Source organism: Rhipicephalus microplus, chromosome X (genome assembly GCF_043290135.1).
Source record: "Rhipicephalus microplus isolate Deutch F79 chromosome X, USDA_Rmic, whole genome shotgun sequence".
Lineage (NCBI taxonomy): Eukaryota > Metazoa > Arthropoda > Arachnida > Ixodida > Ixodidae > Rhipicephalus > Rhipicephalus microplus.
In genome coordinates, this window is record NC_134710.1 from 395,079,762 (window position 1) to 395,105,723 (window position 25,962).

General features: G+C 44.3%; 1 protein-coding gene across 1 annotated transcript in view; it reads left to right on the forward strand.

The window, feature by feature from the left end:
• Window positions 1-256: 256 nt before the first annotated feature.
• The window catches only part of LOC119161908 (uncharacterized), a 120,785-nt gene continuing 95,079 nt past the window's right edge, over window positions 257-25,962 (forward strand). The window contains exon 1 of the mRNA XM_075880167.1: window positions 257-490. Coding sequence (XP_075736282.1) covers window positions 337-490 — 154 coding nt within the window. The 5' untranslated portion in view covers window positions 257-336. The remainder of the gene's footprint in view (window positions 491-25,962) is intronic.

The following is a 25,962-nucleotide window of genomic DNA, read 5'->3' on the forward strand; positions in this document are numbered from 1 at the left end:
GAAGGCGCGCAATGAAGGACGGACACTGGAGGAATCGATCGTCTTGCCTCTCCCTTCCCTGCAGCGTTCCTTTTTCCTTGCGATCTTATTAACATTCTCGGCCACCATTGGCCCGCTTTGAGCGGCTCTGATTGGCGTGGGCGGGGCACGGTGCGCGAGGCGGCGGGGCCATGCGGCGCGCTGTTCCCCCTTCCGGCGGACCCCCCACCGCCGCTGCACCGCCACCGGCAACAAGCACGGCCGGCGTTGGGAACGAGCGTGCACGCGCTGTGCCACTCGAACGCGCGTGCGGCTCGGCAGCGCGTGTTGGCCGCCGTGCTTGTTCCTCTTCCTCACATGGCCAAGTCTCCCGAAAGGATGACGGCCGCTGCCAAGGAGGACGGCTGCCAGGCCACGGCCGCGCTTGAAGCCGGCTTCGGCGGCCACCGAGGCCCGCGCGAACTGGGAGGCTCGGCTTTTCGGGTGGTCACCCCCAAGCACAGCTTCACCGGTGAGCAGAATGTCTTCTCGAGCATGCCCCAACTTGTGTGCAAAATATCAAACGCGTGGAAGCCGCGGGTAGGCGATGAACATGACCCCTTCTTGTTAGATGCTTTTTTTTTCTAGTGAAAGGAGGAGGAGGGTGACAAGGTCGTGCTGTTACCACCACTGCCTCGGAAGCTAACTGATGAAGCACATCATTTAGCTCCGAGACGGTGTTCCGAGCATGCTGCGCGCTGCCTCAAACGTGCGAACAAAATCACAACTATACTTTTATCGGTCGAACGTGTCCTGCTAGAAATGAATATAAACGTTTATTCATTATTAAATCATGCGGTGATTGTGTTAGAGTGGAGGTTGTTTAGACGGCTTTGAATAGTGGCGTCTGGTTTGCGTTTTCACAGATTTTGGGTGTTCTATTGCTGCTGTTCAAAAAGCGCCAGTTTTGACCAGACGTGGTAATACAATGTCATAATTTATTATGGAATAATTGCTCATACCTTGAATAATTGATGACAGCGTGCTAAGCATTTATCCTCACTATAGGAACGTTGGTTAGCGTTATAACGTCATGTAAATCAGTAAAATAAATAAGGAAAATGGTGCCCACCAATATGTGGTTTCGAAGTTTAACCGTTCCTTCACTGGTCGCGTAAACAATATGAATTACTCGGACTTCCTAATTTCACATTCATATGCAGGACATCTTGTTAATATAAGCCCTTTTCGTGCCTTTATTTCTTTATTGCATGAATTCTTACTGTGGTCTAAAAATGATTGATGATTGACACGTACTAAACATTTTTTCTAATAGCTGGCGCATGCCAAGGCGCATGTGCATAATTATTCCGCAGTGACCACGCAATGACCTGATAACAGCAGTTGTCATACCGCCGTTAGTTATGAGAGCAGCGGGGTTTATCTCAACTACCTGCATATTATCACTGGCCCAATCGCAGAATTCAATTTTACTAATTAAATAAAACTTGTTGAGCTACCATATTGTCAGTATGTTCAGGTGACAGCACCTGTATACCTATGTTCAATTTATTACTGCGGAATTTCGTATGCAGGACTTGTAAACGAAAGATCTTGTGATTTAGGCCATATAGGAGGATCCATGATAGCACCAATGATGCTGTGTGGTTACCGCTTTATTGACCCCCCCCCCCCCGCCGCGTGCACATACACACGCACACTCATCAGCAACAGTTTACGTGCACGTGACACCGCACGACTTTAGGCATCTTCGTGATTTACGCAGTGCTGCTCAATTGCACCTCTATTGAAAAATGTTTCTTCGGAAACACTTCGTCAAATCAGTTCGCTGAAAAAAAAGTCTTTAAATGCTGTCAGTACAGGAGGTGAACATAAATCTTAAGGTCCGGCGTTTCATACCGGCGTGTCTTTGTGTATGGGTAGCGCTGTCATCTACTTTTATGTTCCTGCGAGCAATATGTGCCCTGCGATATATGTCCTGCGATATATGTCCCTCAAAGTCCTGCGAGCAATATATGTCCCGCATACGATATAACTCAATTTCTTGGCGTCAAAGGGAGTCTCTCGTCAATTTTTATGTTCAACATAAGGAAGTACGGACGAAATATATAAAATTAATACATGGGAAAATCGACGTATATACAGGACATCCATGCTTGGCAGGACCGCCATACCTGAAAAGTGGTCGAAATTAACCTGGTAATATATGAACCATGCAGTGTGACGATTTTTTATATTTCTGAAAATTAAGGGATTGCAAGCATAATTAAGTCGATAAAAAATTAAAATGAGAGGTGTAGACGCGACACAATCTTATTAATCTGCACACCACTCGAGCAAAATTATATTACAGAAATAAATTGAACTAACTTATTTACTCAAGATAGATTGTCTTTAGCTGGCCCGACGAGGTTCCATAGACGACGTGTCTGGCATCCCCCACACACACCACACGCAATAACGAGTGTCGCAACAGCAGGGCAGGTGCGCACCATGTAACGAAAAATAAACGCATAAAATTTTTCTGACAGCAAGATTCGAGTTCGGGAGCTGTAGTACCCATGCTCGATGACCTGACCCCTACGGTATACAGCCGAATGTCTCTCCAGAAGGAATGTAATGTCAGCAGTTCAAAAAGATAAGTGTGACCTCTTGGCGCATTTTTTAACGCTGACGAAGCGTCGTCAAGCTGCTGTTATGCCATTTACATTGATATTACACATACGCACATACCTCTGTGTACGTACTTGTTTATAAGAATTTTCGGCAATGTACATTCAGTGTGATACTATAATTCATATTGCGTGGTGTATATTCCCACCGGACGGCAGACGTTGCATACTTTCCATTTTCTTTTTTACTTTTTATTTTATTGAAAGCCAGTAATTCACTGCCTAAAAATTTTGTTTGTTTGCTTGATTTATTTTGTTCAGGCTCAGTTTGTACTCAGATTGAAGTGCCATAAGCAAATCGTGTGCACACATTGTCGACTATACTTCACTTCTTTTATTGCCTTAGCAAGCGAAAGAGGGGAGGAAACAGATAATAACTGGTAAACATGGATGCTAGTAGAAGAAAAAAATCTCGTATTTTATCCTACAACGAGGGAGGAGGAGGTCGAGCACGACATGGAAGGAGGAGGGCACACTGTTATCAACAATTTATCTCTTTACTTTCAGCCAATTATTCCCAGTTTCCTGTATGCATTGCTCGGTCGAATGGGTGTAGAGCATATGTCCTCAGCCGCCCGAAAGGGCGCGCAGCGCACTTGACACATTGGCTCGTCATTTAAAATTTAAGGTGGATCACTTCTCGGTGTCACATAGTGCGGCAAGACAACAATGGCACAACATTGTCGCTAGAACAATGTTGCAGGGAAACACTTCCTACACTCAGCGCAGGACTTCGGTGCAACAACGTCATAGGACGCTCGTGATATGCACTTTAGTGCATAATACGGGGGATTCGAAGGTACCTGCAAACGCCGTCGAATAGAAATAAAGCCAGGTTGATGAGCTCGCTCTTTTATATCCATTTTTTCTTTTGTCCGTGCGACAGTGAGAATCTCGCGATATGTCGCTTCTCCGTTCTGCCGTGTTATACTTTAGCAGATGATGTCCCGTATACTGAACTGTACAGAAAACGAAACTGACAAACTACGGTTGCCCAGCAACTTGCAATATATTTCAGGATATATCGTTTGTATAATGCATTAAGGCTTTTCCTTCAAAATTGATCGTTTTTTTTTAAGAAGGCAGAATAATAGCAGAGAACAAACAAGATACGTGTTATGCATGGTTAGCAGTGATTACAAAGAAGTAAAAACGGTACGAAAAAAAAACACAATGAGCAAATACGAAGAAGTTGATGCAAAGTATTAGGCTGGTGGGGGGCGGGGAGAGAAGTTACCACGAGGAGAAAAAGAAAGCTTTAAGCAAAGTTCAGTATAGGATAGACGGGACATTCTTCCGCGCATGAGTGTACCATGTGGTCAGTCCATTGTTTGTCGTATAGATTTTTTTAATGTCATTCTTGCACTTTTGAAAGCGTTCCCCTTTCTTCGTTGGGAACCGATGTTCAGTCGTTTTAAAATCGCTTGCGCCCGCTGCTGTACTTGAGCGCCATTTCACACCTACGTACAATACGCGCTTTATGAAGGTGTTACTTTTATTTAAGCTGCAGTCAATTTTGTTGATATGATATGAATAGATGGCACTCAAATAGGCAGCCGGTGACTCCTTAGCTTTTGAAGGGAGCATTCCACCATTGCCTCATACATTTTCATTTAAACAAAACCGCGCCCATGTTGGGGATTTAAGGCGCGAGTGGTCTAGAAAAGTGCGTGCGGCCCACTTTCAGTCATTTTGCGTTCACTGCTAACCAGTGCTGCTCCTTACATGGATCTAAGCTAACAAAGCGCATATTTTGTTTCAAGCATAATTTGGGTGACTTTCATACGTTGTGCCCTCTACGCACAGGCCTCAAATGGGGCTGTTTCTACGAAAGTGATCAGAAGACTGCGGCCAGGGTCCATATTCACCGAAACGTCATAGGCTAAACTTTTTTCGTAATAGGGTATTTCAACCAACAAAGATGTGGGAGATGTCATTAGCTAAGCCCTCTGACCAACGGGAAAAGGTATCTCTGAAATAGAAGTATTGTGAATTCGGACCCTGATATCCAGGTAATTTGAATATAACGTCGTCTGGTATTGCAAACATGCGTTCAGAATAAATTAGAAGAAAGAGAGGGGTGTAGGAGATTCGTGGGACAGGGGGCAGTTCAACGAAATGTAACCATATAGACGTTGCGGCTATCATTTTTGTTTTGTTTCAAGCTTGTAGAGCATTTATTAGCTGCTGTAAAGGTTAATCTGCGATTCTTCAACGTTTACGACGTGAAAGTTTGCGCAAGGTGAAATTAGCGGGTACTTCCGTATTTTTTTATTTGTGAATGTTCTTTTCAGTTATGCCGATAATTGGCCGTATGACCTAAAACCTTTCATCTCGTTCACTAAAGCGCATACTCTATTGAACCGGGTATTTATATCCCTTTACCCGTGTACAGTCACATTCAGTTCATCAAGTGGATCACTGAAAATTGTTCACAGTTAGCTTTACGGTAGTGGGCAACACCGTGCATTCTGAATAATTATTTTCAAACATACCAACAGTTTTGTTTTTCTGGTTCAAGTAGTGAACTGCTCGTTATGTAATATTGTGCGCAACGTAATAGAAAGACAAGACGGCAGAACACAGCGCGTAGCACACGTGTTGTGTCCTCTCTCCTCGTTTTGTGTTACATTGCACTAGATATTTGGTCGTGTCGAACCAACAAGGCCGAATTTCTCCCCTCGTGTTCGTTTGAAGTCATTTCCACATTTACTCTATAGGATATCGTTAACACAACGCGGAATCATGCAATATAACACTAGTCTTTGTAGCGTGCTGCCTTTGTTGCTTGCGTGTAACCTGCAGTCATTATTTAGGCTACTTCAAAAATAATTATATTTCTCAGTAGTTATTCCACGCCTTGTGGCAACAAGTCTATTTAAAGGCGCGTGAAAACGGCCTGCCCTTTCGGCTCGTATAATCTACGAAATTATGAGATTTCTGAGTAATTAACGCGTTACGGCGCCTAGTTTACGTGTTAGCGCACTTAACTCTCTTGCTTGTTGTTTCCAACCTTTGTTATGGAGATAGCCCGCACATGTAAATGTCGAGGCACATGCATCACTACTAATCTTGTGACAAAGAAAGCAGGCTTACCCACGACGTGAGGGCAAGTGCGGAAAAGCCCACTCGTGCAACCGCAGTGATCATGCTTGGTGATCGCCTAATCACTTAAAAGTACTTAAAACTACTAAATGCTGAAGGCAGGATGGCTGCCAATTTTGAATGCTGTTGACGTTTGCCGCCGCCCTAATTGGAGGAGGGCATGAATTGAAGCGTCAATGAAATCGAACGACTGAAGACGCGAGGGAGCACGTGGCAGTTAGTGCGAAGTTCTTTTTCAGGGGGCCAGAGGCATCAGTTACGAAGGGGCAGGTTAGATGGCCCACACTTCCCCCCACACCCCTGGCTAGGGTACATACTATTGCAGCCTAAATTAGCGGTATGACGCTGCTAACCTCAAGGTCAATGACGTGAGTGCGATTCCCGGCCAGGGCGGTTGCATTTCGAAGGGGTCGAAATGCATGCATCCATTCTCTGTTTTACATAATTAACAAAATATTAAACTCTGGATGATCTCCTGGGCTAAACACAGTAATCAAACTGCTAATCAAGAAGCCCAATTACAAGTTCTCCTAGTCCCTAGTGCAACAAGCACCCACCACTACGGCTTGCCCCATAGTCATCGTAATTTCAGCCCCATGAAATAATAATAATAATAATAATAATAATAATAATAATAATAATAATAATAATAATAATAATAATAATAATAATAATAATATTAATAATAATAATAATATTAATATTAATAATAATAATAATAATAATGATTGGCGGTTGCATCGTATTGCCAAGTGTAGTATAATGCTGCAATCACTTCTAAATTTCGATCACCACAATGCCTGTACAATGCCCCTCTCCAAGCTTCTTTCCGAAGCCGGATAGATGCAAATTTGTACGTCGTAGAAAACAACAATTAGCAGGCCCGCCACGATGGCGTAGTGGTCAGGGCGCTCGACGTCTGACCGGCAGGTTGTGGAACCGAATCCCGGCCGTCGTGGCCGCCTTCTCGAGGGAGTCGAAAATGCTTGAGGCCCGTATGGTTACATTTAAATGCCCGTTAAAGAAACCCATCGTGTCGATGTTTCCGGAGCCCTCCGCTACGGCGTCTCATATCCTCGCCGTGGTTGTCTAGTGGCTGAGGTACTCGGCTTCTGACCCGCAGGCTGCGGCATCGAATCCCGGCTTCGGCGGCTGCAGTTTCGATGAAGACGAAAATGGTGTAGGCCCGTGTGCTCAGATTTTGGTGCACGTTAAGGAACTACAGGTGGTCTAATTTTCCGGAGCCCTCCACTACGGCGCCTCTCACAACATATGGTGGTTTTGGGATGATAAACCCCAACAGTTATTATTGTCAGGTGTTAGTATTTATTTTAAACGTCGATATCGAAATTATTGTCTCCAAATTAAGCATTAACGTATCAGAAAAAAACAACAACTTCAGGTCCACGGTATCGGTGTTCTTTCTGTTTCACCGAAATATTTGCGTGTCAGCAGCATTTTCTATTTATCTGGAGTACTTCAACTGGCCGGCGGCTGCCTAAAACGTATACATGCAATAATAAACGGGGGTACACTTGTGTGTATAGCGCACCTGAAATATCGGATAAGGGGACGCCGAGAGCCGAATCATGAGCATTGCGCATCCTGTGTACCTCATTCAGACTGCTTTAGGGCTGATAAGCCCGAGCGGCACTCTCGGCATTATTGGCCGCGGCTTTCACTGAGCGCGATATTATATCGCACATCATAGCAAGCCGCGCACGCTCCTTGACTGCACCGAGAGGGCAGTCCGCTTCGAGACTTTAATCCGAGCCTTCGACAATTGTCCCTCGAGCTCGCAAAGCGCAGATCAACACTTTGGTCACCGTCCATGTTTTTTTTTTTTTTGAATTTCATGCGTAACAGAAACAGCGGTTCCGCACGAGGACCCGTGTTCACGAAAATTAGTAACGTAATAAATGTTCGTAAGAAGAACCTTCAGCCAATTGCGATGCGAGACGTATCGTAAGGGAAGCCAGCTGCTCAGTCAGAAAACACAGTTTCCGCGAATTTCGTCCCAGGTCCACTCACTGTACGCTTGGGATCAATCATTTGACATTCTTATTGCACAAGCGTTCCTCACTGACCAGCCACTTTGGTCGTAATGAGTCTCGCATCGGGATATGTTCGAATTTTTTTCCCCTTTACGTATAATAATATGCCCGTACTCACAAAATACAGGCATTGTACTATAGACATTCATAGTATAAACCGTTCGTAAAAAAAAAAATCTGCCAGTACTTATGCTTGTGATATCAGTACCCAAGTTGCGCAACCAATGGGAACTCGCACATACAAAAGTATACATATATATTATAGTTTACTCATCCCCTACACTTCGTACTCGCAGAGAGAACCAATGTGCACAAGCAAATGTATTAGTGAAATTGAAGCTCTTCGATTTAATAAATGATTTCTTCGATTCATGGTGATTGATATGCATTCGGGTTCGTATGCACAAAAAATATATGCAAGAAATGTTTGTACATGACTACTTCAGTCGATACTAAATGCGGTTAGTACAATTACTAAAAGCGCCACGCAAAGAACGAATACGAAGATTTGTGAATTCGGCCCCCTGTTGCTCCGGCTTATATCAGACAAAATTTTGATATGTAATTAACTGACAATGAGCGACCGTCCTGCCTCACCAAGCTTCAAATTGCGGCTGCGCATATATGTTGACGGGGCCCTTTTCTTAAACGAAAGTTTTTAGGCACTAATATCCATCATTGTCACAGAAACCCATAGCTGTAAGCCATCGCACTTTCTGAGGAACGTGGTCCACATTGACCGATCATGATTCCGCTGCAGTTGAGAACGCATGCAATGCTCACTCTATTCCTGTTTTCCTCGCTCTATTCATCACTCTCTTACATCAGGCTAAGGTAGTAAACAACATAGTCACCTGGTTGCCCTCTTTACTTGGTGCCTACCTGTTTGCCCCGCCGCGGTGGTCTAGTGGCTAAGGTACTCGGCTGCTGACCCGCAGGCCGCGGGATCGAATCCCGGCTGCGGCGGCTGCATTTTCGATGGAGGCGGAAATGTTGTAGGCCCGTGTGCTCAGATTTGGGTGCCCGTTAAAGAACCCCAGGTGGTGGAAATTTCCGGAGCCATCAACTACGACGTCTCTCATAATCATATGGTGATTTTGGGACGTTAAACCCACATATCAATCAATCAAACCTACTTGTTGTTTTTTTACAGTAAAAGCTGTCTACAGATCACAACACGGGTCACTTGTGGCACCGCAATTGTCCACCACCGCTGGTGTCAGTGACCATTATTGTACAGAATAAGAAAAAAACAATTCAGTAAAGAAATGACATTAAGGACGCGAGGAGAATCGAACCCGGGTCCCCTGCATGAAGGCTCAGAATTCAACCACTGAGCCACGTCAGTGCTTGCAACTGCTTTGGAAACTGGCCTTAGGTAGACTTGATGTCGGGAAAAAAGCTGTGTTTTAATGAGCCATAAATCGATTTAGAACAGAAATGGAACAAACAGGTGTCCCACAATGTGAATGGCATACCGAGTTGATCGTTCAATGCTCCAACCTATTACAAAAGCTTGTTCTTCATCACCTATTAACAGTGGTGCATAATTCTTCATCGTCGTATAAGCCACAGCATAAAAAATTTGCCCAGCATTTTTTGGTAGTGTGTAGGGGATACCACGCTTCTGCGAACATTGATGAAGGATGGCAGAGTGAATGCCTGCCTACAACACAAAATTATGATTAATATGCTGTAGTGGGTACCCGACAAAAGTGCTTGTAACAGTTATCCAAAGAGTGTTTAGTAAAGGCTATGAAGTGCTCTGGAACTTGGATCCTAATTTTGATTGGTCATTTTCTCTACGCATTCCAGGTATTGTGCCCATTTTGTAGCAGAATGTTTTGCTCAAAATTATAGCTCTCCGCCAATTAACAGCATCAAGTAGTTCTGCCGTAATTTTAACTGATTCGCTGTCGGTGTTTTCTTCTCTCGCTTTAAACGAGAACTCCCAAGCGTTAAGTACTTTCAAATCATTAGTTCCACCGTATATACATTGGTTAAATTGGTTTCGGTACCAGGCCATAAGGGATTCTTTCTTAATGAAATAGCTGATGCGTTAGCTAAGTCATTGTTAAAGGACCTTGTTATTCGCACATAATACCAGCATCTAACTTCAATATAGGCGCTCTATTTAGGTGGAAAATGATGTTAAAACAATTTTCTTTCCCGTCCATATTAAACACATTAGAATTTCAACACTTAATTCATCGTTGGAATAGTAAAATATGTCACACGATTGCAGTTGAAGTCGCAAACACTAAATAGGCTTTGGTGTCGAACTCTTTATCTTAATATTTATTTATACTGAGCTGGTGTGGATGCTTCCCCTAATTCTTGGTTTTGTTGAGTCCCTGAGACATCAGACCATTATTTATTATAATGTAAAAGATGCGCCAAATTGCGAAAAATTACATTACATGCCGTTTTCCATCTTGTAGGAGTGTAGCTAAACACTGCAAATCTACCTATTTTGGCGCTTTGCCCCTGGGCTTCAGTTAGGGGAAAGCTTCCAATGCCTTGCAGGAGTTTATTAAAGCTTTAAAGAGATTCGAACTGTAGAACATATTATTACATGAAAATAATTTTTCCAAATTGCTTTACTTATTAACTCATTTGTTGCTGTTGCTGAATATATATGCTTCATTTTCTATATCTGTTATCTTTAATAGTCAATTTCTCATATTTAGTTTTTCCCTTGATCCCTCTCATTAGTTGAAAAGACGTGAGTTAACAAATTAACAAGAGTTCATTAGAACTACTCGGTTTTTGGCCAATGCCCCAGCGTGGTTGGGTGCCTCAGATTCCAGGCTCTTCCTTCCTTCCTCTGAAAGGCCGCTCTTCCAGCTTGTGCTGTCACTGTGCTGCGCGTTCCACGCAGGCCTTGCGTTTTTTTTTTACAGCCAAAGCTGTTATGAGATCACAACACGGGTCACGTACATGCCGTATAGTTGCCCGCTGCTGCCACCTCCACTGGTATCCATAACCACTATCGCGCAAAATAATAAAAGCTCAGTAATTAAAAAAAATGAAGGCGGATCCCCTGCGTGCCAGCCCAGCATTGTGCAACTGCGCTATACGTCGGTGCTTGGTACTCCTTTGCAAACTGGCTTAAGGCAGGCTTGATGCCGGGAAAGGAATTGTGTTAATATCAGTAATAAAGCGTTTTAGAACAGCAATGAAACAACCAGGTGTTACATAATGCGAATCGCGCAACGAGTATGACGTCGAATGCTCCATCCATTTACGAAAGCTCGATCTTGTTCACCTATTAAATGTGGCCCACGATGAATTGTGGTGATTACAAAAGCTTCTGGCGTAATTCTTCATCGTCGCCAGCCACAGCACAACGAAATTGCAACTAAGCTCTTGGCAATTGTGTAGCGGGTACCACACTTCTCCAAAGAATGACGAAGGATGGCCTAGTGAATGCCTGAAAAGGTAGTGGGTACCCGGCAAGTGTGCTTATAGCAGCTACAAAAAGAGTATTAAAAAGGTTCTGAAAGGCCGTTATTCCAGCTTCGACTGTGACAGTGCCGCGCGTTCCGCCAAGGCCTGGCGGTTTCTGCTTTTCTGTCTCTCTCTAGTATGTTACATTTTACAAGAAGGAGATGACACCGCATTCGGCCTCAATTTGTATCTTTCATGGAATCCTGGATTACGGGAACAAACGCAAATAAAGGGCTTCGTCCTACGCCATCAATTCCTCACAACGTTTTGAAATTAACATGTATAGAAGGACCTGTTTTTAGGGGACATAAAATGAATTGATTTGATTTGAAGTAAGAAGTGAGATACATTCAGCAACACGAGATGTACTGCTAGAATATTGCGTCGCATTGCTTCAAACGAGATGTATACAGGCACGAAGGCATGATCTTTTTCACAAAATCTAATGAAAGTGAGAACGCAACAACACGCGACCTAATCCCATGCTCAGTTACAACTTCAACCACTGCGAAAATATCATTGCCCTCCTCCCTCTTCCCCAAAAGAATACCCATTTAAATTTTTGGCAGGTTTTTTACCCCCTCTGATCACAAAAGATCCTCCAAACAGTTCACGCTGAATGGATACTGCCAAACAGAGACATTTCTAACTAAAGTAGTTGGGACGTCGCTTCGCTATAGTTTCGTAAGTATGCACACTATACACAAGGGTTACACTCGAGGTCTGAACACGCTTCAAAGTAAAGCGCTAAACGGTACTTTAACTAAACACCTACATAAGCGAGATGCCGCTCAGGTGAATACAATAAGAAAACTTTGTCAAATATTAAAGCAGCCTGAAAACGCTCGTCTCAGGCAATAATGCGGTGACCCGACGAGGAGCCCCCGCATACGGATATACATATAGCAAGCAGTCTTACTGCCCAGCGCTTTTCTCGGTTTCGTGTATGCAACTGTATACGGATCGGGGCGTTCGCTTCGATCTGCCTCTTTCACCCGAGTTGTTTATGGGCTGCCAATGGAAAACGTTGAGATATATGCCTCCGTTCATTATTTGCTGTTCTTTTTGCATCTCTCCCTTTCGCGTGACTGCCTCTGAAGCCTCTGAATTGAGTGATTACAAATCGACCCCACGCTGACAACGGCGCTGAGGCGGAGATGACTCGGGCTGCAATGGTCGATCCGCGAACTGTGGGGATGGTGAAAGGAAAAAGGCGCGGGGAGTTCGCGTTGCCACCGCCGCTCTGTGCCAACGCTTTGAGCGTGGTGGTCGGACGGCCGGCGGCGAGATTGGCTCCTCCGCGTCGTCCATTCGATTTGAACGCTTGGCGTGTGCGCCGCGCCGGTGGCGGCCGTTCCGAGCCCGGCCATTCGTCGGCGCTATACAGACTCGAAATAAAAGAAGGCGAGAGAAGGTTTCGACAGCACCTTGTTCCCGGTCCAACGACTGCATACAGGCGCGCACGCCATGCCCCTTTCTTGCTCCCCGTGGCGTTCGATGTAATTGCGGGGCAATAGCGGCCTCTTCAACCTCGCCACCTTTCCCCATAAAGGAGCAGTCTTTTCACCCCGCCGGTCGCCGCTTCACCTTCCGCGCCGCTCGTTTTGCCGCCACTTGGACTGTTTCATATAATAAAGTGATCTCGAAACGACCGGCGATTTTGAGAACGTGGTTCCAAGAACTTACCGGTGCGTATGGATTCGCCTGTCCTCCCCCATTATACGCTGGCGTGCGTGCGGCGAGATAAACTTGTCCTTCGCTTTATTTCGGTCATCAAGCCGGTGCCAAAATACGCATGAACGCTGTTATCACTCGCGTTATTTTTTTATTTTTTTTCCTATGGGATTTTGAGGGAGGTTGCAGAATTTACCAGCTGGGTTAGATGGACGGAATCAATATGATGGGTGGTTCTGGTTCACCTTTATCTCTTGCTATATATATATATATATATATATATATATATATATATATATATATATATATATATATATATATATATATATATATATATATATATATATATATATATATATATATATATATATATATATATATATATATATATATATGTGTGTGTGTGTGTGTGTGTGTGTGTGTGTGTGTGTGTGTGTCTGGAACGACACCATTGTCTGAGGGAGCTGAGCAAGCTACTGAAATAAATTCAGTGAGGGCAACGAAAGTTTAGAAGAGGAAATTAAGAAACCGCTCATTTGTTGCGTGAAGTCGCAACGAAGTTGACACGGACTTCTTTGAAACAAATCATCTGAGAAATCCGTATTGAGTTTCTTAATTTCTCTGAGCTTATTTGGTCCGAACAAGTTTCCTACATCGGAAATCTAACTCGATTCCCAGGTATAATAACTCTGTCAAATAATTTGTGTCTTCATGTGACTTGCACCTTCTCAAGCCTACGTAATACGTACATTCCGAGAAAGTATTGGGGTTACCTACCACTGGTGAATATAATACACTTATGGCTAGGAAAAAAACATTTTCACGCATTCCAAGGCGCATAATAATGACGGCCTATTGACTTAAATTTTAAGCACGAGCTGTCGTCCGGGTGGTTTCTAAGACCGTCTAGTCAATAGTCTAGCAAGTCACGGAGCACGCCGCAACTCCACTGAAACTTCGATGGCCATTGAGCGATGAAAGCGGCAACAGCGCCAACGTGACATCTCATTGACAGTGTGCTCGTACACGCTATCACAAAAGAAGAATGTAACCATTATGCTTAAAACACAGTGTATGTGAGCGTTGCGAATTATTTATTGGTGCATTTCTGCCACTTGAACCGTGCAAACTGTACATAAACTCTTAATCTGGTTCCACATAGGTTCCAGAAAAGAAGTGGAACATTTTTGCAAAAAAGTTCCGTTTAGTTAAGCGGAGATGCGTCCCAGATTACACTTCGAGTATGACGAACAGTGTTCCACTCATTGTTCACTGGGTTGTGTATGTTGCAGCGTTCCACTTATTTGGTATCTAGGGAATTCATGCATCCTAGGGAATTTTTGCACACCATGATTAGTGTCACCCGTATTTCTGGCGTAAGTAAACGGGTATGATACCTAAATGAGGCAAGTAAGCATTCAATTTACTCATACCTTTGCTGTATACCTGAACGGACGAATGAAGGGTCATTTCTCAGAATAATATAACATTGAAAAAAATTGTTTTAGTTGATTGCTGTGCAGGTATGTGATCGTGGAACACGCCAGTATTTATGCTCTATCAAAACACGCCTGCCCATTTTTTCAACATGTTGTACTGAATAATGACAGCTCAGTTGTCAGTTCAGGTATACGACAAAATATATAAGAAATTTAATGTTGAGGGGTCCTACTTAAGTGTCATATCGGCTTAGTTATGCCAGATATCGGTGACGGTAACCATAGTAGGTATACAAGCTTGCGTCAAGATGACGAAAAGTAAGCCATTCATGTATTCAGTGAATTTTAAATGGTAATTTAGATGATTTAGGTGAATCTGGAAACAACCGTGCTGTCAGACAGGGCCGAATAGCACCAATCAATAACCTCCAAAATTGTGAAAATGACCGTAGTAAAGCTACAGCACTTGCATTTGCATGTTCGTGCTTATTCGGCGTAGATGCATACCCAAATTATCCTACATCATACAAAACCTCAACCCTGCAATGCTAGTGTGAAGATACAACTGCTACAGCTGTTGCTATTGCTTTGTGTGTGCATGATCTGAAGGCAAAATGCTGCTCACAGAAAAACAATAATGCTCAGAAATCCGCCTGCCATTTCGACTGGCAGTAAAACAAAGAATAAAAATATTTTCAACAATTTATTTCACAGAACACTTTCTCGCACATGGTTACGTGAAAACAAGTACAGTGTATATAGATAATACAAGGCCATCTCAAAAACACACAGAATAAGCCACAGTGCATAGCAATACGGAATGAAGTTTGTGTACCAACAACATCAATACATTAGGAATAAACTGAACATCTTGAATAAGTAACAAGTAAAACGGGTAATAACTCGCAGTATCAGGTTTCATCAGTTATTAATCTCACACACGTGCGAAATGTCAATTGTTAACTCAGAAAAACATGTGCAAGAAAGAGAAATTGCCGCTTGACGTAAGTTTCTAGTCAAGATGATATTAATGGTACAGTTGTATTCCACCTGGTTGCTATTTATATATTTATTTATTTTATTTATTTAGGTACCCTAAGGGCCCAAATGGGCATTACATAGGGGGGGAATGGGTTGAAAGCCGACACAATATACAATATTGTAAAAAGAAAGAATCAACACAACAAAAGTGACATTACAATAGCATAAAGGCAGCAAAAGTACACAATTGCAAAGTACAGCGTGAAACATATAAAAAAAGTGTAAAGTGACAGAAAATCTGGTATTTGGAAGGCATGCAGGAACACAAATTTACAGCCTACAAAAGATGAACATGATGAAGACAAGTTACAGGGTATTTAAATAGCTAGAAAAGCGAGGAGTGCGGTTTGAAAAGAAGAGGTGTCTGTTTGGTCCACTAGGCTGCTAGGTAAAGAATTCCATTCATTGATTGCCAGAACAAGGGGTGAGTTCTGATATTTGTTTGTTCGGGCAAAAATTGGGCCAACTTTGTGAGCGTGGTCAGTGCGTGCGGACGTATAGGGTGCCGGGAGTATAAATTTGCGAGTGAATGGTGTTGGATGATGGTACAGGGTGTGAAAAAAAGTTAATCTTGACAACTGCCTGCGTTGGGTGAGAGGGGGGAGATTAAGTTCGTCCTTCAAGGCAGATACACTCTGGTATCTTGAGTACGATGACAGAATGAAGCGCGCGGCCTTGTTTTGTACGGATTCAAGCATGTTAGTCAGACACATCTGATGTGGATGCCAGATGATTTGCGCGTATTCTAGTGAATCCTTTGACATACTTAGCAAAACTACGGCATCAGTATGGCGAAACGTCAGTGTTTACATGGCTACCTGACCTGTGGAGCTCATTGTAGTAGTAGTTCGTTCTGTTGCCGGAGCTTAGGTCGAGGACTGTGTTCCTATGAAGTTCACTTGGCTGTTTAAGTAGCCTTCGCTACAGTCTTTTGATGCCGGAAGACTTTTTTTTGCATTGGTGACATCAAGATCTGGCAATTCTAAACAGCATTCTATATCCTCAAAAAATGAAAAAAACCAACGTTTCAACAGTTAGGTGTTAAAACAGCAAAGCGAGAATCACCTTAACTCTATATAATGTAATTTAATTCTAAAATGCGCTTACTCCTGCAAGCTTGCAAGGGAGTGTTTAAAATATTTGAATTAACTTTGTGGCAGTTTTGGTGCCTTTGCAGCTCCAATTAGCTGGAACGTAATAGAACCCATAATGTACGTAATATAACCCATAAATACACATGCAGATTAAAACATTCCATACCCCCCCCCCTACACACAGCTCACACACACACACACATACCGTTCAAATCCGCCCCACTCCCACCCACGCGCAAAAACACGAGCACACACACACGCGCGCACACAAATGCATGTACAAGCAGACACACACACTCAAAGTGATGTAAATCTATACAACATTCTCGAAGTAGAAAATTAAATGAGAACCACGCCATTGCTCTTACCTTAGAAAAATCAATGACTTTTTAGACGTGCGTGGAGAAATGAATGGTGAAGTTTCTTTTTCCTATAATAAGATAACGCTGTGGGCCTTTATCGCGGTGTCCAATAACAAGCGAGTCGTCAATCTCGAAGCAAGTCACTGGAAAAAAATTTGAGAACTCTGAAGTCGGTACCATCTCTGCTTGTTCATTATTACTTTAACTGTACAGAATCAGCACATATTCGCATAGTAATGCTCAGTACTTCACATATAAAATCTAATAGTGTTGAAAGCGGCACAATATAAAAGTGATTTATAAGATAAATTAGTGCGAATGTTATTTTTTTTAAGAACACACATTACACGACACGGCACTGCGCACAACAGAGATACCCCACAATGCACCAAACACCACTTTGAACACCACGCAGTTGTCACAGACGTTAAAATATGAAAACATAAGATGACTTCACGTGGTGAAAACTGCAAACTAGTTCGTCGTAAACTGGAAATGCTGTTGAAGCGAACCAGTCGTGCCAACAACGCTTTTGAAAGGTCATCATGAATTGTCCTAATACACTCACGCAGGCAATACGAGCAAGCAAGCATAATTATTCCCATAAACGTCAGTGTTTTACACAACAAACCTCAGTGAACCAAGCCTATAGTTAAACGCATCAAACTGGTACAGTGCCATTTTCGTTGCGAGCATTTCACCACGTCCATGATTTCTTAGCAGAATTTACATAACAGCTCTACCACGCACACAAACTATGCTGCTGACAGACGCTTACGTACTCATCTTGCTAGTTCATGCACGACCAAACTCTCTTCGTTAGGTTGCGGTAGCATAAACTTTCAAGCTACACAATAAAGGCAGAACTCAAAGCAAGCGATAAAAATGGCGCAAGGACTGCCTCCGCCGTACCGCTAATGCATAAGCAGTATAAATGCTCGTCACTCACTTATGGGAAGCGACCGCAGAATCAATAATGCGAGGCTTCAAAAGCAAAACGATGAGCCTCCAAAACCATCTAGAAACACGAACAAAGCTTCGCAAAAGCAGGCACGTTCACGAGCAAAGAAAATGGCGCACGTTGCCTGTAATACCCCTGTCACACGGGCACCTGCGAAGACCGTTTAACTCCCTCGTCCTTACGGCAATGAAGATGCGGTCCGTGTCACACGACCACCCTTACGCAAACGAAGATAAACGGAGCATTTCGCAAAGGACGTTCAACGATCTCCCTTCGCAGCGAAACGATGTACTCTCGTCCCCAGCAGTCTAGAGGTCAGAGAACAATTTCGAGCACTAAGTGGCCGCAGTGAAAAAATAATACATTTTGGCAATATTAAACGTTCTTTCGTTGTAGTACTCATTCACAACGGGTATTTGTTTGCATATATTTACGCCCGCCAGAGTTCACTTACTCCCAACACTGATGCCTTATACACACCATGCCCCGCGAGTCGGGCTGGCCGACGCCAGCTGATCAACGTCAATACCAGCGCATTTTCGTACCACTTCCTTACGTCGTCCGCTGTGTCACTCACGGCTGAAGAACACAAAATGTGCGCTCACGTGGCAAGGAAGCATAAGAACTTTCGTACCGGTACCGGGCATATACACAGCAGCAAAACAACTAAAAGCACAATGTGGCCAGCGTCACTAGCAGCATCGCTACATTTAGCAATTGCGTTTTTATATGAAATTATTTTTAATGTTTTTAGTCGCATACCTACTTAATAGTGCTTTTTGTAAAAACCACATAAAGAGGATTCACAAAAAATCAATAGAGATGAAATTAGAATACTTTTCCGAAGATCAAACAGCGCCAGCTGACGCTCCTCGCGGCAACTGTTACAACCTTGTCGTTTGCCGTGTGACACTGCCACAACTCCTTCTCCGTTGAACCCCCTAAGGGAGATTAACGTTGACGGTGTTTAACGGAGTTTGGTGGTGGCCGTGTGACAGGGGTATAAGCCTATGCAGCACTTGTCAACTCCGTAACCACCCCAACACTCGCCAGTGAAGAGTGTGTTGGTGCGAGTTCACGGACGTGCCTTCTTCTGCTTGCAGGAAGATTCACTGCCGAAAGACGTGGAGGTCCTGCAGTAGTTATTTCGCGAGCGCTAGCCCCGTCTTGCGCGTGCTTTCTTCCGTTGCACATTTCGAAGTCAAAGAAGTGATTAATGGGTAGGACCTACTCCCCGACGCTCCTAATCAGTATAAACTGGTTCCTTGTGCTATCTGTAACATGTGATGTAGATACGGCATCGCTTTGCCACCGTAAGTAGAACAGCCTTGAAAACACGCCCCTTGGTAACTCGAACAAACCGCTGGGCTCGATGGTATATATCGAGTTCCACTTCAGTAACCAAAAGCTAAGGGAAACAAAACAGCTGCTGGTCCAGATAGCCCTCGCCAAAACCCATCCTATCCACATAACAGCTCCGTCTGTTCCGGTTAACGACTGCTTTATCTGGAACCTATGTGGAACAACGTTAAGAGTGTACTCTCGACAAAAAACACTTGCTTCTTTTCAGCGTGTGGTCCCGCTATAAGTATCGCTTGCCAGATTTACTGTTCAACAACCTAAAAGCTAAATGTGCATCTATAACTGCGAATAAACACTTTATTGTATATTTAAACAACATGAACGGACATATCAGACTGTTTAGTTGAACGTATATGATCTAACTTTAAGCGATATGAACACGAAAAGAAAGATCAGCAGCGCCACACAACTTTAGCGTGAAACGCCTGGACCACTCAACGGTCGTTCAAAACTGCCCTGTAACCGTTCTTTGTCGTCAGCAGCTGGTAAGCGAACTTCCTTAAGAGGCGCTCAGTGCCGCTGACGCCAGAATCCTGCTCTCATTTCCCAATCAGAAGTGTCGCAATCACCGGTGATTTTGTTACGTTTTTTTTATTTGGTATCATTTTTTACTAATTGGTAAAGTACAGATCCATACAAAGTCAACTGTATTTTTTTTATAAGCCTGCACCACTGTCTTTTATGCAAACTTTTTTTCCCAATGAACTATATTTTGGCTGTGAAAATCCAAATGTACTCTGCGGTTTTTAATACGAAGGAAAGCCGTTTAGAAGAGCCTTCTGATACTGCTAACAAAAACCTTTCTTCTGCTATGTATAGCATTTTTCATTGTATTCGTTCAATAATAATAATAATAATAATAATAATAATAATAATAATAATAATAATAATAATAATAATAATAATAATAATACAATTATGATGATGACGATGATGATGATGAATAAGAAAATAGTCATTTGAAATTAGCGAGTGCCCTTTTGACACTTTCGAGCGGCTTGCTTGCGTTCGCGTCTGTACCCTTACAAGTTGCATTGCCCCTGGCGCTCCACTATTGCCTTAAAGTGCATAGAGCCGCGTATCAGAGGTTTGTCCTCCGATTCACCTCACTGCCCTTTGCTCATTTCTCTATTTTTCTTCTTTTCCGTCATTGTATCTAGCATCGATTCAGCATTATCTATGCCTGCGTGAGCTGGGTGGTTTTGCTACAGAGATGACCACGTATCACACACGTATACACATTATCCAGAGACCTGTTGCTTGACTATATAAGCGTACAGTAAAACACGCGCTCACTCGCATCAGCGTGTGTACGCTAATATGCCATTCCGTATAAAACCGAAGTCTACTGCATGAGAAATTCAGCAGCGGATTCAGGTGTCAATTTTTTGTGGTTGTTTTGCTTCACACCATGCGGCAATATGCATTTGTGAAGCTAGATGAAGAAAGTTAACTTTAAATGCTCTCTTACCAATGGCAGTGGTCCGGTGGTCATGGGGCTCGACTTCTGACCCGCAGGTCACCGGATCGAATGCTGGCCGCGGCGTCCACATTTCCAATGGAAGTAAAAATACTCGAGGTCTCCGTACATAAACATAAACAGAACACCTGAGGTGGTCGAAATTTACCGTGCCTTCCAACTATGGAGCCTCTCGTAATGATAGCATTGTTTAGGACGTTAAAACTCCACGGATTATATTACTGTTATGGCCTTGTTCATTTTTGTTAGGAGTAACCTTGGCGAAAACCGAACGATAACGGAGCCAGGGACGATAAAGCGGGTGTTAATTGCACTGTTTTGTGTTCTTCGTACTGACTTTGACATAAAGAAAGTAAAATGAACAAAGAGAGAACATGGTGTGGCAGGAACCAGGCCTGCGACCTTCGGATGATGAAATGGCTGATGGTGACGAAATGTCGGATGACGTCACGAGATTGGCCGAGCCGGTATCTGCTACCATAACGGAGTGAACGAACAGGCAGATGACATACTAAAAAAAAGCAAAATAAGAAAGCGACAAACCCCGATGCACTTGGCTATCGTGATCACGTTTTTGTTGTAGCACGGTGAACAGGTGATGTTCGTGACGTATTATATAGGAAAAGTGCACCGTGACGTTGGTCGCTGGAGCGCATATATTCAATGTGTACTTGCGTATACATGGAACGCCGTATTGGAGGGGCTCCGGAAATTTCGACCACCTGGAGTTCTTTAACGTGAACCCAAATCTGAGCACACGGGCCTTCAACATTTCGGCCTCCATCGGAAATGCAGCCGCCGCTGCCGGGATTTGATACCGCGACCTGCGGATCAGCAGCCGAGTGCCTTAACCACTAGACCACGGTGGCGGGTAGGATGCGTTTCGTCTATATGCAAGTATATATATGCGAAGCAATATTTTAATGTATAAATAAACGAGTGAACGAGTGAGTGAAAGAATGATCGAAATCTTATATATTCACACCAAATCTTGTTCCAAAATTATCTGATCATCTTGGCCCTTCAGAATCCCTGAAGTTCTAAGTCCAAGCAAACTAACACAAGTCATCATTGTAACTGAAGTTAACCGTAAGGCAAATAGTACGCACAGATTCGATTATGTCGTTAATGTATAGTAATAACCACTCCACAATAAATGCCCCATCGAGGCAAGACACACATGCGTCTCAAGCGTTTCATTCGAAAGTTCGAGCAAGCTGCGTACCAGGAGAGGCCGGCTGAATAGCTGGCTCCGCGGGTCCGCAACGAATGGGCAGAGATTAGCCAGCGCGTCGGGGGTCACCGCGCACGTATAGCCTTCGTTTGGGGCGATAGGCATGCGAAGCGCGTCTCCGAATCCCGGCATTTGGGCGCTCGGCCGGTGAGTGGCAGCCTGTCGCAGGGTTGCGCCGCCGACATCCAGGCGGCCGTCGTAACCCGATTAGGGGCGGCCGAGACCGGCGTTGTGCGGCCCTGCGCTTTAATGGCCGTCTTGGATGGCGCTCGCTCGCCGGATTGCTCCACGCCGATCAGGCATCTCGCGCACGTGACCCCCGCTCTCTCTTGTCAGGCGAGCCATTCGTACACAATCCATGCCTCGCGAAGCACGCAGGTGCAGCGACCTTGCCGCTAAATAGGCTCCACTCTCCTCTCGGCAATACAAGGCGTGTGGCTTTTATGGCTGTTTCTTCTTGTCTGAGCAGGCCATCTGCATTATTTAGTCCATGCTTTTACCTTTGACTATTCTCACTCTTGATTTTCTCTCTCTCTCTCTCTCTCTATTCTTTAGGATTGCTATCCTTAAGCATCTCTGGCAACATTGTGCGTTCACCGAACAAAAAACCCTGGAAACTTGCGGTTTAGCTTATTTTTGCGTAGTTCTAGCCTTCGTTGCTGTCCGTGGCTGCTTGTGTTCCCATGTTTTATGCGGATAAAATTATACCGATGAAGCACTCGCAAATCGAGCACAGCTCTGTCAAGCCAGGATGCAGTCTGCAAGCCTGAACTAATTTTTTGCGCTAGAGAAAACGTTCTGTTTTCCGACTGATGACGATAGAAAGAGCACCTGCGTTGCAGCGATCACGTGAGAAAACTGGATTCTCACTAAGAGCACGCTGGTTTGTTCAGCCCACTGCAATAAAGACAATGTATAGCTCAGTGCTGACTAATGGCACAGAGGTGATCCTCAGATGTTAGGCTAGTCGAAGTCCCCCAGTTACAGGAAATTCACATCGGTCGGTGTCGCCTTCTACCCGTGACAGATATGTATGTACTGACGCCTTCAATGAGTAGCACAACGTGAAATCTAACACTGAAAATCCATTGTAAACGTAGGACACTGAGTAGCCGCTCTCAACATGAATCGCCTCGCGGTCAGTCAGTCAGTCGAGGAACTTTGTTTGGTCTGAGTGCTGGAGGGTGCACCTCGGATGACCACAGCGCTGACAGCGTGGGTCTATTCCGTCTACGAATTTTGACCAAATAAACGGACATGGATACATGTTTTTTTTGCAACATTCGCAGGGTGAGTGCCTGCGGTTTGTTTAGGTGTACGTCGAGGTGTCCGTAATTTGTTTTCGTTGCATCTGGGAAGCGACGCCAGCGAGTGGACTCTCCTCTGTGCGAGCAAATGATTTATCGCCTTTCTTTCTGCCACTAATGAACGTCACTGCATATTAGCTCATTTGTCTTTCGGTGTGAGCATGGACCGGAAAGGTTATTCATATATAGTTTACTAGTGTGTAAGCCATAATAATTTGCGTGACCCAGCCGCAGTGGATGTCATCGCATAATCAGTACATTTTATAATTTCTCAGTCACACGAACACTTCGGATCACTAGTGATTTCGGTCACCGGTGATCTCTATAAAAAGTGTCCGGTGTGACACAGGCACGAAAGTAAGCGTTTCACCCTGAGGCTATGCGCTTAGACGAAAACACAAATATGTCCGTGGTTTGAAAGGAGGCAAGTTTTCAGTTACAGTTGAAAAGCTGGATTGTACAACTTCACTATGAATCGCGCAGCTCTTCCCCTGCATTTCGACGATTTGGGTGCGCTTTGAAGACATGCACAGCGAAAAAAAAAAAGACAGGTTATCGTTGTCAATTCTCTGTCCGCGTCCACAAAAAAGCATATCTACATCGTCTACATGCAGAATCAACTGTCCCAATTAAGTTCGCGCTGACAAGCTCCCCCGGCAGTTTGTGCATTTTCTGTGGGTTACTCTTAGAGGTAACGCGCAGCTGGGGGCCACGCTCATTGGATCGCCTCGACGGGTATCTCGCGCGGGGCCTGTCAGCCGCGCGAACCGTGTTACCTGCAGCGGTGGCCGCTCCTGTTCATCTTGTGCGCTACGTCGACGAGCCCCTTCGTGTAGCCGATAGACGTTGCTTTAAACACTTACTAAGGACTGCGCCAAAAATGATAGAGCAGCAAACTCAAGAACACCACCAGGTCGTGGGATCAAATCCCGGCTGCTGCGGCTGCATTTCCTCTGGAGGCGGAAATGCTGTAGGCCCGTGTGCTCAGATTTGGGTGCACGTTAAAGAACCCCAGGTGGTCGAAATTTCCCGGAGCTCTCCACTACGGCGTCTCTCCTATTCATATGGTGATTTTGGGACGTTAAATCTCACATATCAATCAATCAATCAATCAATCAATCAATCAATCAATCAATCAATCAAACACAACACGAAAACACCACCGGGACCATTGAAAAAGGCATTACTGGAAGTGGCGCACCGGAAGACTTTTGGGGTAGACCATTCGGCGCGAGTCAGTTTGTTTACAAACACCTAAACCGTCTATACCACGACAAAGGACTGCAAAGCGGACTGACGTGCCGTTTGCTTTCCAGCAGACTGGTTCAAGGGGTCGCCAGGCGGTGGTATAGTCGTAAGTGCTTATACGAAATAAAATATTCGTGAATCACATTTCATTCTATTGATAATCTATTGATTAATGGCGTTCTCATAGAGATCTGTGCAGACATCTACTGATTCCTATATTGCTTGTTTTATTTCTTTATAATATTCTGTTTCCCCATGAAAGAGATAGGGAATAAACTCGCAATTCGAGCAAGCGCACTGTGCGACCAAGGTGAGTGGCCTCCTTATTACAGGTAGCCGCGGGCCTTCGCTATCTCGTGTGCCCGTTGAACCAGGCTTCACTGATTCTTCAGGCCTGGGTCCGATAACCAATCCACCTTCCACTGCTCTTCTGTTATTGTAGTGGTTCCAGGGTATTGCATGCATCCCCATAACATATGGCATATGGGTTTTGTTGTTGTTTTTTTGTCACGTATTTACTAACCACCGCTGTCAGAACAAGCCACTCAAAGTCAAGGATGTTCCTGAGACTAGCGTCTACTTTGATCGATTCAACGCGGAAATTGCCGATTTGAAAATTTCGATTGTTGTTACACGCACGCACGCTTCCTACAGCAGCACAACCACTAAGATAAAGCACTGCACCTGCTGCTGGTTCTCTGCGTGTAATATGGTGCTATTATCATCGCTAGCTCTTTCACGCTTAAAAATATTCGACTCAATTTGGCATAAGCGGTTAACTCTTATTTATCGAAGCATTATTCCACTACCACTCAGCCAGGCTTGCACTTCAAGTTAAAGATAAGGACATTAGGCGAGCGCCTTAGCGTCACCACTCAACAAGGTTGTTGCGCTTGCATATTGTCGATTCCTGCTCACGGCTGGTTATTTTTTGCCCCGCCGTGGTGGTCTAGTGGCTAAGGTACTCGGCTGCTGACCCGCAGGTTGCGGGTTCGAATCCCGGCTGCGGCGGCTGCATTTCCGATGGAGGCGGAAATGTTGTAGGCCCGTGTGCTCAGATTTGGGTGCACGTTAAAGAACCCCAGGTGGTCGAAATTTCCGGAGCCCTCCACTACGGCGTCTCTCATAATCATATGGTGGTTTTGGGACGTTAAACCCCACATATCAATCAATCAATCAACTTCAAGTTAGAACAGTTCACTTCCAGGTATGGTTTCGAAAACTTCTCGTCTCTCGCACGGTGTCAGTTGAACCATAGCAACAATCCCCTCCTACAAGCCGTGCACATGTTGGAGGATCGTTTCGCTATACACACAATTTTCGCGTACCTGCCACAACGTCGTGAACACATTTGACCGCTGTGAAAGCTCAACGGCTACAGTAGGGTACGCAGTAGGGCTGGTTAGATCATGATCTCCACTAGATATTAGCGCTAAAAAGACGGGGCCAAGAAAGACACAAACCGTGGCGCTGTGGTTTGTGTCCTTATTTTGTCCCGTC